Raw genomic sequence first — 18,969 nt, 5'->3', positions numbered from 1 at the left:
GGCTTCCTTCCGGTTGCCGTTTCCCGCTTAGTGTGCTTCTTCGGTTTTTTCCCTGTTCTGTTGGTTTCCATTTGTCGTTTGTCCAATTTTTTCTATTCTGTTTGTATTTCTGCTGTTATTTCCTATATTTTTGCTTGTAATAAGACTCTTTTTTCCCTCTCGATCTGCATGCGTGATGCCTTCTGGGTTATTTGCTATGGTCTAAATTTTGGGTTGTGGATGTGAACGTTATCCTGGCTTTCGGGTCGAGGAAGAATAGCTTCGGTTAGGGGTTTGTCTACTCTTAGTTCCGAAGAATAAGCACAAACTATATATTAGTTTGAGTCTGTTTGGCACATATCTGTTTTTTAATATGTAGCTTAGTCATGAGTTAGTAAATTGGTTTTGGGTCTGAAATGTAATATGTCATATTTGACGCTTTTAACCTTGTAACTTTGGCTACATTTATTTATAAGAGTTTTATACTCATGATGATTTTTATAAGTGAGACTGATAAAGATACTCTTTCAAAGATTAAATTTTGAGAAACCTAAATATATTAAATGTTACTAGTCATGTATTAAATTTATGTCCAAAAATAAATAAATCAAATTTAACTCAACTCGACTGGATTCGATTACGTTGTATTCATCACTTATCCATCAGCGATGAATACGACCATCACTCCTTCGGTCCTTCCACGCTTTGACGTGAGAGGTAATAAGTAATTTCTAGCCACTTTAGAGGGAACAGAAAAATCCCATCATAAATATAAAGCACCCACCTAGATATTCTCTCATTCAATAGAGATTCACTTTCATACTTCCCAAGATTCCAACTCCATAATCCATTTTCTCGGAAAACAGAGAGAGAGAAAAAAAGATGCCTCAAAATGGGAGGGAGGACAACGGTTACGACCCGGAAGATGATCGAAGTGTTAACCACGACAACGGGAAGCTCAAAGAATTGGGAGAGTTGTCGGTGGAGAGGCTGTTCGAGAACCAAGAGGTGCCGTCGTGGAGGAAGCAGCTGACGGTGAGAGCCTTCGTGGTAAGCTTCGTGCTGAGCATACTGTTCAGCTTTATAGTGATGAAGCTCAACCTCACCAGCGGTATCATTCCTTCCCTCAACGTCTCCGCCGGTCTACTGGGGTTCTTCTTCGTCCAGACGTGGACCAAATTGCTTCGGAAGTCCGGCTTGTTGAAGCAGCCCTTCACCAGGCAGGAAAACACCGTCATCCAAACCTGTGTTGTCGCTTCCTCCGGCATCGCCTTCAGTGGTATGCCTGCCCTTCACTCATCTCTCTCCACTTAATTTTTCTGAATTTCAATCAATCACCCTCAAAAAATCTCAGTTTCAATATATTCTACTTTAAAGATTTAAGATTTAACCTCAAATCTTAGTGGGTTTTTTAAAGTTGAATATACTAAATTAAAAGTTTTTCAACTATGAGATTAAGTAAAGTTTTGAGAAAATTATAATTTACCCCCAAACTCGTCAGCTTTTTTCAATTCAAACACTAAAGTTCAAGTTTTGCAATCAATCTTTTCAAAGTTCTAAATTTTTGTAATTTGATCAATTGTATCAAAAACTTTTCATATTGCCCATAATTTTTATTTTTTTATTTTTTATAATTTTTTTTTAAAAAAAGATTCACTATGGCTACTTTGGCTATCTGGCCATTTTTACATCCCCAAATTTATTTTTATTTTGTTTTATTTTTTTCTTCATAAAAAATAAATAAAATAATATAATAATTAGGTGCAATATGGAAAGTTTGAGATAATATTGGCCGAATTAAAAAAATTGAAATTTTGTGGGAGTGAATTGCAAAAATTAAAATTTTGGTGTTCGACTTTAAAAACGTTGACAATTTTAGAAGGTAAATTGTAATTTTTCCTAAAGTTTTTATTTATTTAATTAACTTTATTTAAAGGAGATACTCCATTGATTAAGATTATGTTCTTCTTTAAAATATATGCTTGCGTGAGTCGAATTTTTACTCTGCAAGTGAAGTTCCAAAGAGTCAAATACCATTATCTAAATTGTAGTCAAGAGTTGTGCTTCTTAAGTAAACCGACTGTGCACGTCAATTTTGGCTGTGGCTAAATGAATAAGTCAACTTTTTTTTTTTTTTTTTTCTTTTGGTGGTCTCATAAGTCAAACTGTTTTGCTTGTCCTGTTACGGACGGCATTGGACCAATTTTGTTTTGTCCCTTTGATTGTAATAAAAGTGTGGTTTGACAAACAAGTGATGGTTGGAAAAATTTGGATTTGATATTAAGGGGTTTCAAAAAATCATGAGGGAATATTCATACAGTATGTCTATTTAGTTGAGTGTAATATGATCAAAATTAAATATTGTTTTTATTTTTTTATAAGTACTGAGTTTCACTGTTTTTTTTTTGTTTTTTTGTTTTGGATAAGTAGTACTGAGTGTCACTGTTAAGCCATCAAGTTTGACCTTTCGTCCTCTTTCTTTTGTTTTGATTGTCCGGGGCCAAAAAAAAAAAAAAAGAAAGTTAAATCTTAGTGAACAATATGCATGTGCTGCAGAGATGCCTTAAACAAGTGGCATGAAATAAAATCTTAGTGAACAATATTCATGTGCTGCCGAGATGCCATAAACAATTGGCATGAAAGTCAATCATCATGTGATCTCCATGATTTATGGGGTTTTATCTTACTTTATTGCTCTTCATAGGATGAGGCATGGGATTCTGGAATGGGCACATGCACCCATAATCTCAGCACCATACCACCACCACTCAGTCCAAAAAATTTGAATAATCTGTAACAAAGAAGAAAGAACCCTCCTCATTTATTAAAAAAAAAAAAAAAATTAGTGGAACGTTGAAAAACATGCTTGGTTTCTATCCACACATGACATATCCTTGCAGGCTTCTTGTCCACAGTCGTTTTTGGTCCTCATCTTGGTTACCCATTTTATCTTTTGAAGTTTGACACGTATTAAGAAGCTAGTTGCTGCACACAAACATTCCATAAATATCCTACAAATTAAGTTGATCAATTTTGTAGGATATTTGTGGAATGTTTGTATGGTAGGTAGCATTACTCTAAGCACAAACATCTTGCTTTCTATAGTTGAGGAGCTGTGTGAGAAACATATATCACTCTTTCATGATAATTAAAGCCCAGAGGGCCAGAACAAATGCTTGCTCGATTTCTCTTGCCATCAGCCAAATTATAATTCCTTCCCCCCCCGCCCCCCTGCATTTTACATTTCCCCACATGAAGATGTTCTTTTTATGTCTAGAAATGAAAAAGTTTCCTGTATTCAGAAATTTATTTGTATCCTAAATGGATAGCCTGAAATTTAGAGCTCAAGTGAAAGTGAGGGTGTAAATGAGGCTGTCAATCAAATTACATCATTGGGATGTTTCAGATTGGTTGAATTTGGAAAACTGAAAATTAATGCCTTTATTAAATTCCTACTTTCCCATGCAAGTATTGACCACATTGAGCTTCTTCTTGCATCTGGCAGACATTCTGCATTAAGGAGTAAACATCTACTACTTGGGCCAAAACCAAGCTCAGTTGTTTTTCTGTGGCGATTGGTGGCCACTTTTTCTATCATTTCCATAGAGTGCTCTGACCTTATGTTCATAGCCCATCTCCATTTTGTATAACAACTTGGTACAAGTCCTAGTATTTTGAAGTTAGGCATCAATAACCTGTCTGATTTGTGACGAGTCATTATATGTATACACACATGCTTACACAATACCCTGTGATAATTCCTTCTATTTTTCTTGTTCAAAAAGATGTTAGTTTGTCGAAAAATCTGAAAACCAAGATAAAGTAGATATTTTAAAAGTGTTGCACAAAGGCGCAATTTTTGTTGAGTATGTCATGTTTCTAATTGTAGGGTAGATAAACGGTTAGGAAGTTTTTACTTACGAGTACATACATATACATATTTGAACACCACTCTAGCCCAAAAGCCTAAATTAATGAGTTTAGGTCAACTTAGGTATATTAACTACTATTTTTATTTATACTTTCTCAATGTGGAACTCAACATTTACAAATGCACTTACAACAATTTTCCCCTCATTTGTGAGTCACGAGTTGGATCAATGTGGTCCAAGAAATTTTACATTTCACCCTAAACACCCAAACCAGACGCGTCTAAATACTCGTCCCAGGAAGCTAACCATGACTTTGATACCACATGCTGGGGAGATAAATAGTTATGGAGTTTTTACTTAGAGTACATTAATATACATATTTAAAAACCATTCTAGCATAAAAGCTTAAGCTAATGGGCTTGGGTCAACTTAAGTATATTAACTACTATTTTTCTTTATACTTTTCCAATATGGGATTCAATACTCACAAGTGTACTCACAACATTAACTGTGTTTTATGATAAATTCTGGTCCAAACTATTATGCCAACTAAGAAATATTTATTTTCTTGCAATCTAGAAAATTTTTTTTTTCTCAAACTCATGACTTTTATTGGTAGACTGAAAATTCCTTCTTTTAATTGATTTCTATTAACAGGAGGTTTCGGAAGTTATCTGTTTGGAATGAGTGAACGGATTGCCAAACTATCAACAGATACTCATGATTTCAAAAACCCGTCATTAGTATGGATAATCAGCTTTCTCTTTGTTGTCAGCTTTCTTGGACTCTTCTCGGTGGCACCTCTCCGAAAGGTATATATCATATTTCTCATATTCAGTCAATTCGATCACATTGCTCTGAGGATAAAAGTTAAAGAAAAGAATAAGTTCATTGAACACAAGAAAACCTGGCCTTAGTGCTCTATTTCTCCAATGATGTGTTTCATGTTTGGTGTCAGATTATGATCATAGACTTCAGACTAACATATCCAAGTGGTACTGCAACTGCTCATCTTATCAACAGCTTCCACACTCCTCAGGGAGCCAAACTAGCAAAGTAACGTATCTGACACTTAATGGTTTCTAGCTACATGCGACCATATGAAAATTTAAAATATCTTTCTTTTCTATTCTACTTGTCCAGGAAACAAGTGAGAGAGTTGGGCAAGTTTTTCAGCTTCAGCTTTTTATGGGGTTTCTTCCAGTGGTTCTATACTGCTGGAGACAATTGTGGATTTGCAAGCTTCCCTTCATTAGGGCTCAAAGCATTTGAATACAAGTACATATATAATTATCCTTCAGTTTGCTCTTAATAAAATTTGAGTTTACTTTATGCAAAGAAGAATTTTCATTTGGTAAAAATTTTGCTTCACCTAAGCCTTGTTCTCATTTATTGATGTTGAGGCTAATGCGAAATCTTGATTGTTCTGCAGATTCTATTTTGATTTTTCAGCAACATATGTTGGAGTTGGAATGATTTGTCCCTATATCATAAATATATCGGTGCTGGTTGGAGGGATTCTTTCTTGGGGTCTGATGTGGCCTCTCATAGAAAAAAGAAAGGGTGACTGGTATTCTGCAGACCTGTCAAAAACCAGTCTGCATGGTCTGCAAGGTTACAAGGTAAGTTCCCACTAACAGAGACTGCCATACAGCACCTATATTTTCATCCATCAAGAAGGCTTTTCTGTTTGTTGAAAACTTCATATATATTCTTTATTCAGGTATTTATCGCCATAGCCATGATCCTAGGTGATGGTCTATACAACTTCCTCAAGGTTCTAAGTCGAACCATCATAGGTTTGTCTCATCAGTTTCAGCAAAAAGATGTGGGCTCTGATCTCCCCACTGCAGACCATTCTTCTCATGTGAGCTCTCAGGTCTCATATGACGACCAGCGCCGGACCCAACTCTTTCTAAAAGATCAAATTCCAGCATGGTTTGCCATTGGAGGTTATGTTGCTATTGCTGTCCTCTCTACCGCCATTCTTCCACATATTTTTCACCAACTCAAATGGTATTACATATTGGTCATCTACATATTTGCACCCACATTGGCTTTCTGCAATGCATATGGTTGTGGGCTCACTGATTGGTCCCTAGCGTCCACTTATGGAAAGCTTGCCATCTTTATCATTGGAGCATGGGCCGGTGCTACTCATGGTGGAGTTCTTGCTGGCCTAGCAGCTTGTGGGGTTATGATGAACATTGTCTCAACAGCCTCTGACCTAATGCAGGATTTTAAGACTGGCTACTTAACGCTAGCTTCACCCCGTTCCATGTTTGTGAGCCAACTAATTGGCACGGCAATGGGTTGTGTAATTGCCCCTTGTGTCTTTTGGCTCTTTTACAAGGCCTTTGATGATCTTGGGCAACCTGAAAGTCAATATCCTGCCCCTTATGCTGTTGTGTACCGTAACATGGCTTTGCTGGGGGTAGAGGGCTTCTCAAGTCTACCAAAGAATTGCCTTCGACTTTGTTATGGGTTTTTTGCAGCAGCCATTCTGATAAATTTGATTAGAGATTTAGTGGATAAGAGGTGGGGACGATTCATTCCAATTCCAATGGCAATGGCAATACCTTTCTATATAGGATCATATTTCGCCATTGATATGTGTGTTGGAAGCTTAATATTGTTCGTGTGGCAGAAAATAAACAAGGCCAAGGCAGATGCTTTTGGGCCTGCAGTAGCTTCTGGTTTGATATGTGGGGATGGGATATGGACTTTGCCTGCTTCTATCCTTGCTCTGGCTGGGGTTAAGCCACCAATCTGCATGAAATTTTTGTCAAAAGGGACAAATATTAGGGTGGATAAATTTCTAACACCACAGGGCTAAGTTTTACCATGTGATAAATGAATGTGATGTCTTAAGTCCATTCAAAGACTAGTAAATATCCCTGTAAAGACACCCCCCCCCACCTTTTTTTTTTTTTTCTTTTCCTTTGTTTTTGTTTGTGCAGTGGACAAAGTTTATGTGGTGTCTGTATTGGACTATAATATCATTATGGTGAATGTTTTGCTTTCCCTATGCTTGTTCTCTTTGAATGATTGCATAACTTCTTGTCTTGTTGCCCATATCTTTCTCTGTTATGGCACCATGAGTTCTCAGTTAAGATTGCAGACCCAGCTACATGCTTGGATGTTATAAAGGCATGGCTTTGACTATATCTATATGTATAGTTATACACGGTCATTACTCCTTGGGGTCAGAATGAAGAAAGCCAAACAATCCTTTTCACCCCAACCATAAAAGTTATTTCAAGGAATTCCTCAGGTACACTAGCCTTGGGTCTTTCTATGGAACCCACTGAGCTGAAAGACACTAGGCATACATAAAAAAGTTGTTTGTCTCCAGCTCACTTGATCAGAGATGGAAAGATACTTGCAAGAAATCAAATTATGGAGAACAATACCACCTAAAACATGTATATCTTATAAAAGTTGAAGTCGAAGAGCATATCTAGCGGTCGTAGTCAAACAACTCTTTATTTTAGGTAGTACTTTTTCTATACCCTTTTTAACAGATTCTTTATTCTGTACTTTAGTTGTTATTAAATATTATTTCTCTCTTTTTTTTTATTATATTCTTATTAACACTCGATCAAAGGAAAAATATTGAAATTCCACATTGGTGGGGTTACCTACAGTAGATTTCTCATTCTTTTTGCTACACCATACGATCGAGTGTTGCACCAGTTGAAAATTCATTAAAATTATCAATGAAAAAAAACAATGAAGTAACAAAAAACAAAGCCATACGTGTGATCAAATGAAGTATCATAAAAAAACGAAGCAACAAAAGAACAACCATTCAGCATACAATAATGCAATTCACGAAAGCAATAAAAAATGGAAACGAAATGGAAATATCAAATATCTCAAAAAAAAAAAAAAAAAAAAAACTGAAATTAGTCTAATAATTCTTAAGATTGATCATGCAATTGCCACAAGTTCTCGATAAGGTTGGATTGCAACTGAGGATGAATTTGACTATCTCTAATGCTCATAACCTTTGAATGAACTCAAAAAAGTCTAGGGGTATGCTCGTGAGAAATTTGTACACGGGGAGTTTTATCGATTTGTTCATATTCAAAGGCATTAGCAATGTTAATATTTTCTTTTCTTCAATAATCATGTTACGCATTATCGTAAACACTTTCATATTGTAAATAACTGTTTCATAGCTCCAACCACTTGCAAGTTCTATGAACGAGTGCTAATTGTGCTTAAAACACTTCAGATGCATGTTCCACGTCCTTTTTTGTTGACTCTCTTCGGCTGCAATAAATTGTTTGGCATTTTTCCCTTGTGGATATATACAATCTACAGATAAAAATACCATTACTCGTAATCTAAAGAAGAAAAAAAAAATTGGTGCTCGTTTGTCACTAGCTTTAAAACATTTGTCATTATTAACTTAAACATCAAAGTGCACTCCCACATTGAAAACAAATATACAATCTTATCTTATATCATATCGAGGTATTTATTGTCTAGACCATAAAATAATTTACCTCTTCTCCACTTCAAGTTAAAAGGGGTGAATCCTATTCCACGACTTTTACTGTTTTACATCACTCCTTCACGCTTTGAAATGATCGGTAATTAGTAATTTCCAAACCACTTTCGGCGGGAAAGGAAAAGTCCCAATATAAAACATACCCCCAAGAAAATGTTCTCAATTCTCATGCGCATTTTCATATATACTACCCACTCCCCATGAGTCCCCCTCCATAATCCATATTCTTGGAAAACAGAGTGAACAGAAAAAAAAAAAAAAAAAAAAAGAACCAAAATGGGAGGGATCAGGAAAAGGTGGACAACGGTTATGATCCGGAAGATGATCGAATGTCGGTGGAGAGGCTGTTCGAGAACCAACAGGTGCCGTCGTGAAGGAAGCAGCTGACGGTGAGAGCCTTGGTGGTGAGCTTTGTGCTGAGCATACTCTTCAGCTTCATAGTGATGAAGCTCAACCTCTCCACCGGTATCATTCCTTCCCTCAACGTCTCTGCTGGTCTCTTGGGCTTCTTCTTCGTCAAGTTTCTTCGGCAGTTTGGCTTGTTGAAGCAGCCTTTCACCAGGCAGGAAAACACTGTCATCCAGACATGTGTCGTCGCCTCCTCCGACATTGCCTTCAGCGGTTTGCCGCCTCTGTCTCTCTATTAATCAGTTATATATATATATATATATATATAAAAGTAATTGGATACTCTTCTTTTGTAAGCTGGACTAAAACCACCTACCACGTCGAATATAGGATCGAAAGGTTTATGGACTAATGTCTTTGTTTGGAGTATTTATTTTCTTGCAATCTAGAAATAATATGTTATACTGAAAATTCCTTTTTTTTTTTAATTGATTTCTATGAACAGGAGGTTTTGGAAGTTATCTGTTGGAATGAGTGAACGCATTGCCAAACTATCAACAAATACTCATGATTTCAAAAACCCGTCATTAGTATGGATTATCGGCTTTCTCTTTGTTGTCACTTTTCTTGGACTCTTCTCGGTGGTGCCTCTCCGAAAGGTATATAGCATTTGAGAAATCTTGGGCATTTATTAGATTTAAGAATTTTTTTTTTTTTTTTAAAAGGAAAAAAATAAGTTTATCGAACACAAGGAAATTAAATTAATCAAATTATCGTGGTCATAGTGCTCTTTTTCTCCAATGATGTGTTTGATGTTTGGTGTCAGATTATGGTCATAGACTTCAGACTCACATATCCAAGTGGTACTGCAACTGCTCATCTTATCAACAGCTTCCACACTCCTCAAGGAGCCAAACTAGCAAAGTAACGTATCTAACACTTAATGGTTTCTAGTGCCCCCAAAAAAAAAAAAAAAAAAAAGAGGAAGAAGAAGAATGGTTTGTGGTTAAATGCGACCAAATGAAAATTTAGAATATCTTTAATTCTTTCCTATTCTACTTTTCCAGGAAACAAGTGAGAGAGTTGGGCAAGTTTTTCAGCTTCAGCTTTTTATGGGGTTTCTTCCAATGGTTCTATACTGCTGAAGACGGTTGTGGATTTGCACATTTCCCTTCATTAGGGCTCAAAGCATATAAATACAAGTACGTATATAATTATCCTTCACTTTCCTCTTCATAAAATTTCAGTTTACTTTATGCAAAGAAGAATTTGCATTTGATAAAATTTTTGCTTCAACTAAGTCTTGTTCTCATTTATTGATGTTGTGCCTGTCAATATAAAACAAAACTCCAAACACACCTAGAAGAGGGGTTGAATAGGTATTTACCAACTAACACGGAACTTAAAAATTAACAACCATAATCAAATCAATCGCCTAGTAAATTAAAGAATAAAAATTATACACCGCACAATATCAATAACTACACAATCAACACCAGGATTTTGGTGATGAAGTAGAAACATTTTGAAGAACTCTTAAAAAATAAAACTACTCCGATGCAGTTAAACCCAATAAATTAATCCACTATAAAAGAATAAGGATTACAAGAAGTTCACACTTACAAAACCTTTGAAGTTGACACTCTCTTGCATAAGACAAGTGACCTACTTAACTTCTATCGTTGTAGCCCTTCTCAGAATGTCTGGAACAATTCTTCTACTTGATCTCTTTTACTGAAACTCTGATATGCTTCAATTGTTATTGATAAACGGCTGTGGTTTACAATAAAGGCTCTGAAATAAAAATAATTGAAAGCATAAAAACATAAGTTTTCTCTCTTAGACATGAAGGAATAACCTCTTTTTTCTCTAAAAATATTTCCTCAAATCCTTACAAAATTGAGGCTCCAAAGACCTTAAATAGACTTGAAAAAGTAGCCCAAATTAAATCACAGTGTCGGTTCCCAATTTCCGTCAATTTGGACAAGATTTTCCGTCTTCTTTTTAGGTCCTGTTTCAACCGAGAAAATGTTGGAATTGGAAAATTTTCATGAAATAAAAATTGCATCATTTTGAGTTAGCTTTTCAACGACGCCAAGTTTGCTTCAAAATCATAGCTTGGAATTAAAAGTTATGATCATTTTAGTCCGGTAAGGTTAATGTTGACAACATACACAAACTTGAATAATTATGTCTTGGATTAACTTTTTTACCAACTTAACCTTAGACATAAAAACTTACACCAAACATATTTTGACACTGAATTTTCCAAATCTTGATTGTTCTGCAGATTTTACTTTGATTTCTCAGCAACATATGTAGGAGTTGGAATGATTTGTCCCTATATCGTAAATATATCAGTGCTGGTTGGAGGGATTCTTTCTTGGGGTCTAATGTGGCCTCTCATAGAAAAAAGAAAGGGTGACTGGTATTCTGCAGACCTGCCAGAAACCAGTCTATATGGTCTTCAAGGTTACAGGGTAAGTTCCCTCTAATAGAGACAGCCATATATACCACACCTAGCTATATTTTCATCTAGAAGCAGTGCTACACATTCATATTTAATTTGTCCATTTCTTGTCAATCTATTTTATAAATCTACCATTGAATATGTGGGATCTTCATATGGTCCCACAGACTCAATGGTGCACTTGCCCATATCGTGTACAGAGACGGACAAGATATGAGCAAGAGATGAAACTAAACATTTATAATTTTCATCTATCAAGAAGGCTTTTCTGTTTGTTGAAAACTTTAATTTATATCCTTTATGCAGGTATTTATAGCCATAGCCATGATCCTAGGTGATGGTCTATATAACATCCTCAAGGTTCTAAGTCAAACCATCATAGGTTTGTCTCATCAGTTTCAGAAAAAACATGTGAGCTCTGATCTCCCCACTGCAGACCATTCTTCTCATGTGAGCTTTCAGGTCTCATATGATGACAAGCGCCGAACCCAAATCTTTCTCAAAGATCAAATTTCAGCATGGTTTTCTGTTGTGACAAATGCAAATCCAAGATCACCAAAGAAGTAGAAAAGTGCAGAATAGAAAAATAAACACAACCACACAAGACACCAAGATTTAAGTGGTTCGGCTTAACAAGCCTACATCCACTGGCAGGGACGATCCAGGAGAAATTCACTAACAAAAAGTGGAGTACAAAGAGTAGTACAAACAAAACCACTCAAACCCAAAAGCCCCAATACACCCCAATCTCACTCAAAAGAGAATTAGATACAAAAGAGAAAAATATTCTCTAAAATTCTCTAAGCATTTCAGCACTCCAAATGTGAGATCAAATTGAAGAAAAATGGTGCATCTTCTTCTCCCTACAGCACAAGCCTTTCTCTCTCTCTCTCGGCAATTTTTTCTTTTTTTCTTCTTTCTCTCTTTTTCTTGCTAAAGTTGCTGCTTTCCTCTTGTTGACCGAATGGTTTCAAATAAAACAACAAAGCCTTTTCACAAAGCTTCTAGAAGAAGCTCAATCAATGGAGAGAAAGAGAGACGTGTGGGAGAGAAAAAAAAAAACAAGACAGAGTATGGGATGCCATACTGCTGTGGGGCCCACGGTAAGACTTGTGAAAACAAGTCACAAAATCTGACAAATCTCCACCTTGACTTGAATTTCATCAAGTCTTCAACACAAATATCCTCAAGACGTCTCCTCCAACACCCCTAAGGGTAATTACAAACTGCAAACACCAATCAAGCCCAAGCAATGCTTGAACTTGAGGATCGGAAGTGGCTTCGTCAACATGTCCGCTGGATTTTCCGCCGTAGCAATTTTCTTCTCTATGATATCACCTTGTATCACGACCTCCCGAAGAAAATGATATCTGACATCAATGTGTTTGGTCCTCTCATGATACATTTGATTTTTGGTCAAATGTATTGCGCTCTGGCTATCACAAAATATAACAGTCTCATCCTGTTGCAAACCCAGATCACTAACCAAACCTCTGAGCCAAATAGCTTCTTTCACTGCCTCTGTTGCAGCCATATACTCTGCCTCCGTAGTGGACAAAGCAACCATCGACTGTAAAGTCGCTTTCCAACTAATGGCACACCCTGAGAGAGTGAAAACAAAACCTGTCAGAGATCTTCTTTTATCCAAATCACCAGCATAATCTGAATCAACATAACCAGTAACACTGGAACTGATACCACTGCCTCTTTCATAGACTAAACCAACATCTGTAGTGCCCCGTAAATAACGGAGTATCCATTTCATTGCCTGCCAGTGGACCTTGCCCAGATTCACCATGTAGCGACTAACAACACTGACTGCCTGTGAAATATCTAGACGAGTGCACACCATAGCATACATGATGCTTCCAACTGCACTGGAGTAAGGAACATGTGACATGAACTGCTCCTCCTCCTCACTCTGTGGCGCTGACGCTGTTGAGAGTCTGAAATGAGCTGCAAGTGGAGTACTCACTGATTTAGAATTATGCATACCAAAGCGTTCAAGTACTTTCTCAATGTACTTTTTCTATGACAAGTACAACTTTCCCGCTTTTCTATCCCTGTGAATCTCCATACCAAGGATTTTCTTCGTAACACCCAAATCCTTCATTTCAAACTCATCACTCAACATAGATTTCAATCTCTTAATCTCCAACATACTTTTAGCAACAATAAGCATGTCATCCACATAGAGTAACAAATAAACAAAAGAACTATCTGACAATTGCCTGTAATACACACAGCTATCATAGCTACTTCTTGTGTAACCATGTCCGATCATAAAGCTGTCAAAGCACTTGTACCACTATCTTGGAGATTGTTTTAAACCATACAACGACCTCTTCAATTGACAAACATGATCTTCTTTACCTTCAACAATGAACCTTTCTGGCTGATGCATGTAAATGGTTTCCTCAAGCTCACCATGCAAAAATGCAGTTTTCACATCAAGTTGCTCAAGTTCCAAATCATTTAGAGCAACCATGGCAAGCAAAACACGAATAGAACTATGTCTCACAATAGGAGAGAAAACTTCATTGAAGTCCATACCTTCTCTCTGACTATAGCCCTTTGCTACCAAACATGCCTTGAACCTTGCATCTTCAACACCTGGGATTCCTTCATTTTTCTTGAAGATCCATTTGCAACCAACAGTTTTAGCGCCTTTAGGCAATTTCACCAATTCCCATGTTTGGTTCTTATGAAGAGACTCAATCTCCTCATTCATGGCAACAACCCATTGAGCAGACTCACTACTTGTGACAGCTTTTGAGTAAGTGGAAGGCTCCTGGACTGCAGTGTCCTCTGCCATAGTAAGTGCATATGCTACCAAATCTGCATAGCCATATCTCTGAGGTGGCCTAATCTGCCTCCTCTGTCTACCAGCCGCAATACTGGTCTCTTGCTTTTCTTGTGGATCATCATCATCAGAACTGGAATCATGAACATCTGTAACAGGCTGATCTTGAGTGTTATCTCGCACCCTCTGTGAAGCCTCCACCTGAAGCTCCACCTCCTTGCTAGAACCCTGCTCCTTTCCTGCAGAAATAATAGACTCCTTTCTCGGGTGAAGCATGGCAGATTCATCAAATACAACATCTCTACTGACTATAAACTTAGGTGATTTAGGATCAGAACACCACAATCTATATCCCTTCACCCCATCCACATAGCCTAGAAATATACATTTCTTTGACCTAGGCTCAAGCTTACCATCATTCACATGACAATAAGCAGGACAACCAAAAGTTTTTAAAAAAGAATAATCAGCAGGAGTACCAGACCATACCTCATAAGGAGTTTTACAATCAATGGCTGTTGATGGAGAACGGTTGACCAAATAGCAAGCAGTATTGACTGCCTCAGCCCAAAAATCTCTAGACAACCCGGCATTTGAAAGTAAGCAACGCGCTCTCTCCAAGAGAGTCCTGTTCATCCGCTCAGCAAACCCATTTTGCTGTGGAGTATGACTAACTGTGCGATGTCTAGCGATGCCTTCATCCTTGCAGAATTTATTAAATTCACCACCACAAAATTCCATGCCGTTGTCTGTTCTGAGTCGCTTGATTTTCTTCCCAGTCTGATTCTCAATTAATGTCTTCCATTGCTTGAAAGTGGCAAACACATCACTTTTCTTCTTCAAAAAATACACCCAAACTTTTCTCGAATAATCATCAATAAATGTAACAAAGTATCGAGCACCACCCTTTGATGGAACCTGAGAGGGACCCCATAGATCTGAATGGATATAATCCAATGTACCATTTGTTCTGTGGATGCCTGTACTGAACTTGACTCTGCACTGTTTCCCGAACACACAATGCTCACAAAAGTCAAGAGATCCTGTTTTCTGGTCACAAAGCAAACCTCGCTTGCTCAGGATTGTCATACCCCTCTCACTCATATGACCCAACCGCATATGCCATAACCGGGTAGTGTCTGAATCTGGATCATTTGAAGAAGACACAGTAGCTGAACCTGTTACCGTACTACCTTGAAGAAAGTAGAGGCCATCAACCTTGTTACCTTTCATTATAACCAATGAGCCTTTGCTAACCCGAATGACTCCACCTTCACCGGAATACTTGTATCCAAGGGAGTCCAAAGTGCCCAATGAAATAAGATTTTTCTTCAAATCTGGTATATGTCGAACATTCGTCAAAGTCCTCACAATCCCATCATGCATCCTAATTCTGATTGTACCAATACCAACAATCTTGCAGGCGACATTATTTCCCATCAAGACTGAACCACCATTGACTGAATCATAGGTAGTAAACCAATCCCTTTTAGGGGATATATGAAATGTACAAGCAGTATCAAGGACCCACTTGTCGTTAGAACGATCATTAGAAATGGTAATTGCAAGGACAAGGTCTGAACCCTTAGAATTTCCTTCAACAACACCAGCCACAGAAGAGGAACTTTTCTTGTCACCTTCCTCTTTATTTTTCAGCTTTGGACACTCGGATTTATAATGCCCATACTTTTTACAGTAGTAACACTTTACTTTCTTCTTTGACCTGGATTGTGATCGGCCTCTTGATTTACCTTTACCCGAATCCCTCTCACTAGATCGACCTCTAAAATTAAAAGAATTTTTTGAACAACCCTTAACAAATAAACCCTCTGCCTGATTATCACTACCTTTACTATTCAATCTTGTCCTCAACTCTATAGAATTCAAAGCAGATTTAACATTAGCTAAGGAGATGGTATCTCTACCGTACAACATTGAATTAACAAAATTATCAAAGGCATCCGGTAGTGAACGTAACAAAATCAGGGCTTGATCCTCATCATCAACTTTAATATCAATATTTTTCAGATCCAAAATAATTCTATTAAAATTATCAAGATGATTACAAAGAGGCATAACTTCTTTCATCTTGAGGGTATATAACCGTTGCTTCAAATACAATCGGTTAGTGAGGGATTTCTTCATGTACAAGCTCTCCACCTTCTTCCAAAGTCCAGCGGCTGTTTCTTCATCGGCAACTTCTCTTAAAACTCCATCTCAAAGAGACAACAAAATTGCACTGTGGGCTTTTTCTTCAAGTTCCTTCGTTTCCTCCATTGATGATGTTGATGGCACCTCGCCATCCAAAATCTTCGCCAAGCCTTGTTGTCGTAACAAAGCTCGCATCTTGATACGCCAAAGGCTAAAACTATTCTGACCATCAAACTTCTCTACTTCAAATTTTGCAGTAGCCATCCCGCAAAATAAATACCCAAGCTCTGATACCAGTTTGTTGTGACAAATGCAAATCCAAGATCACCAAAGAAGTAGAAAAATGCATAATAGAAAAATAAACACAACCACACAAGACACCAAGATTTAAGTGGTTCGGCTTAACAAGCCTACATCCACTAGCGGAGACGATCCAGGGGAAATTCACTAACAAAAAGTGGAGTACAAAGAGTAGTACAAACAAAACCACTCAAACCCAAAAGCCCCAATACACCCCAATCTTACTCAAAAGAGAATTAGATACAAAAGAGAAAAATATTCTCTAAAATTCTCTAAGCATTTCGGCACTCCAAATGTGAGATCAAATTGAAGAAAAATAATGCATCTTCTTCTCCCTACAGCACAAGCCTTTCTCTCTCTCTCGGCAGTTTTTTTTTTTTCTTCTTTCTCTCTTTTTCTTGCTAAAGTTGTTGCTTTCCTCTTGTTGACCGAATGGCTTCAAATAAAGCAACAAAGCCTTTTCACAAAGCTTCTAGAAGAAGCTCAATCAATGGAGAGAAAGAGAGACGTGTGGGAGAGAAAAAAAAAAAACAAGACAAAGAGTATGGGATGCCATACTGCTGTGGGGCCCACGGTAAGACTTGTGAAAACAAGTCACAAAATCTGACATTTTCCATTGGAGGTTATGTTGCTATTGCTGCCATCTCTACAACAACTCTTCCACATATCTTTCACCAATACAAATGGTATTACATATTGGTCATCTACATATTTGCACCCATTTTGGCTTTCTGCAATGCATATATATGGTTCTGGGCTCACTGATTTGTCCCTAGTATCCACTTATGGAAAGCTTGCCATCTTTATCATTGGAGCATGGGCTGGTGCCTCTCATGGTGGAGTTCTTGCAGGCCTAGCAGCTTGTGGGGTTATGATGAACATTGTCTCAACAGTCTCTGACCTATTGCAAGATTTTAAGACCGGCTACTTAACACTGGCTTCACCCTGTTCCATGTTTGTGAGCCAACTAATTGGCAAGGCAATGGGTCGTGTAATTGTCCCTTGTGTCTTTTGGCTCTTTTACAAGGCCTTTGATGATCTTGGGCAACCTGGAAGTCAATATCCTGCCCCTTTTGCTGTTGTGTACCGTAACATGGCTTTGCTAGGGGTAGAGGGCTTCTCAAGTCTACCAAAGAATTGCCTTCAACTTTATTTTGTGTTTTTTGGAGCAGCCATTCTGATAAATTTGATTAGAGATTTAGTGGATAAGAGGTGGAGACGATTCATTCCACTTCCAATGGCAATGGCAATACCTTTCTATATAGGATCATATTTCGCTATTGATATGTGTGTTGGAAGCTTAATATTGTTCGTGTGGCAGAAAATAAACAAGGCCAAGGCAGATGCTTTTGGGCCTGCAGTAGCTTCTGGTTTGATATGTGGGGATGGGATATGGACTTTGCCGGCTTCTATCCTTGCTTTGGCTGGGGTTAAGCCACCAATTTGCATGAAATTTTTGTCACAAGCGACAAATGCTAGGGTTGATACGCTTTTATCATGATAAGGCTAAGGTTTAGCATGTGATAAATGAATGTAATATTTGAAGGACTGGTAAATAGCCTTGGTTTTTTTTTTCTTCCCTTCTCTCTCCTTTTCTCTCTTATTTCCTTTCTTTGTGCCGTCGACAAGGTTAGGGCAAAAGCAGCCATAAATGTTATAACAAAAAGTTTGTGTTCGCTTTTCCTATGCTTGCTCTGTAACGCCCTTAAATCTTGCATTGATTAGTTTGGTAGAGTTACTGGCAATTACCCCAATATAGCTATCTAGTAGTTTTCTGGGAAACCACCACTCTAAGCCAACTCAGAGTTAATGCTTAGGAAAGTGAGATAAAACTGAAAATTTTAATAATCATAAGGGAAATATATATTATACTCAAAACATAGACACTGAGCAGCTAATAAAAATAATAACTTGATCAAAGTTGATAACATGGAGATCTTTGGTCTTACATAAATCCGTAGTGGCAACCTTGTCACTCTTCTCCTTCTAGAAATAGGTTTTTACAAGATGTAATAACCGCAGTGGTCTAACAACTTAATAGGTAAACCTCATGGTTGGGTATGACATGAGCCAGTTATCATTGAGCAGAAATAAACGTGCAGTTTGATGAAGATTTCAAAAGGTGTTGTCTCTGTTGATACACCATAAAATATTGTCTTATTGAGAAAAAGAGGTATACTTCTAGCGGAAATCGCTGAAGTGTTTTAATGCAGAAAACTAATGATTTATAGGTCATAATTATCATATATGGTTTACCTGAGATATTACCCATTCTTAGTAGGGTTGGCGCTATCTCGAGAGATTTGTAATACAGTGACAGTGCCCCGACCATTGTACGCTATCGTCCATAATACTAGCAGCCCAACCGAGTCTGACCTAGTGTGGCCCATGCTACTAATGATGTACGTCTTGTGATAACCCGTCGATTATGGCTACGCCGGTCACGAAATAACTATTGGATCCAAGGCCCCTATATCATATCCATGCATAAATTTGACCATAGAATCAAGTTTATATAGTAAGATTA

General features: G+C 37.5%; 1 protein-coding gene and 1 pseudogene across 1 annotated transcript; both read left to right on the top strand.

Annotated features, from left to right (window-relative positions):
• The first annotated feature begins 854 nt into the window (after positions 1-854).
• Positions 855-6,934, top strand: LOC132184802 (probable metal-nicotianamine transporter YSL7). Its single transcript, XM_059598567.1, has 6 exons — positions 855-1,258; positions 4,509-4,663; positions 4,810-4,907; positions 4,995-5,129; positions 5,284-5,473; positions 5,575-6,934. Exons 1-6 carry the CDS (start codon positions 862-864, stop codon positions 6,685-6,687), a joined length of 2,088 nt encoding a protein of 695 aa, XP_059454550.1. The 5' UTR covers positions 855-861; the 3' UTR covers positions 6,688-6,934.
• A 1,765-nt stretch (positions 6,935-8,699) lies between these two features.
• Positions 8,700-17,943, top strand: LOC132184643 (probable metal-nicotianamine transporter YSL7; annotated as a pseudogene).
• Positions 17,944-18,969: the final 1,026 nt, after the last annotated feature.

This window comes from Corylus avellana, chromosome ca6 (genome assembly GCF_901000735.1).
Source record: "Corylus avellana chromosome ca6, CavTom2PMs-1.0".
In the NCBI taxonomy this organism is placed as follows: domain Eukaryota; kingdom Viridiplantae; phylum Streptophyta; class Magnoliopsida; order Fagales; family Betulaceae; genus Corylus; species Corylus avellana.
The sequence above is the reverse complement of the archived record's forward strand: the minus strand, read 5'-3'. Positions and strand labels throughout refer to the sequence as shown.

Coding starts and splice junctions, on each gene's coding strand:
- LOC132184802 (XM_059598567.1), top strand. CDS start 862: ATGCCTCAAAATGGGAGGGAGGACAACGGTTACGACCCGGAAGATGAT. Junction 4,908..4,994: donor CAGGGAGCCAAACTAGCAAA/GTAACGTATCTG, acceptor CTACTTGTCCAG/GAAACAAGTGAGAGAGTTGG. Junction 5,474..5,574: donor ATGGTCTGCAAGGTTACAAG/GTAAGTTCCCAC, acceptor TTCTTTATTCAG/GTATTTATCGCCATAGCCAT.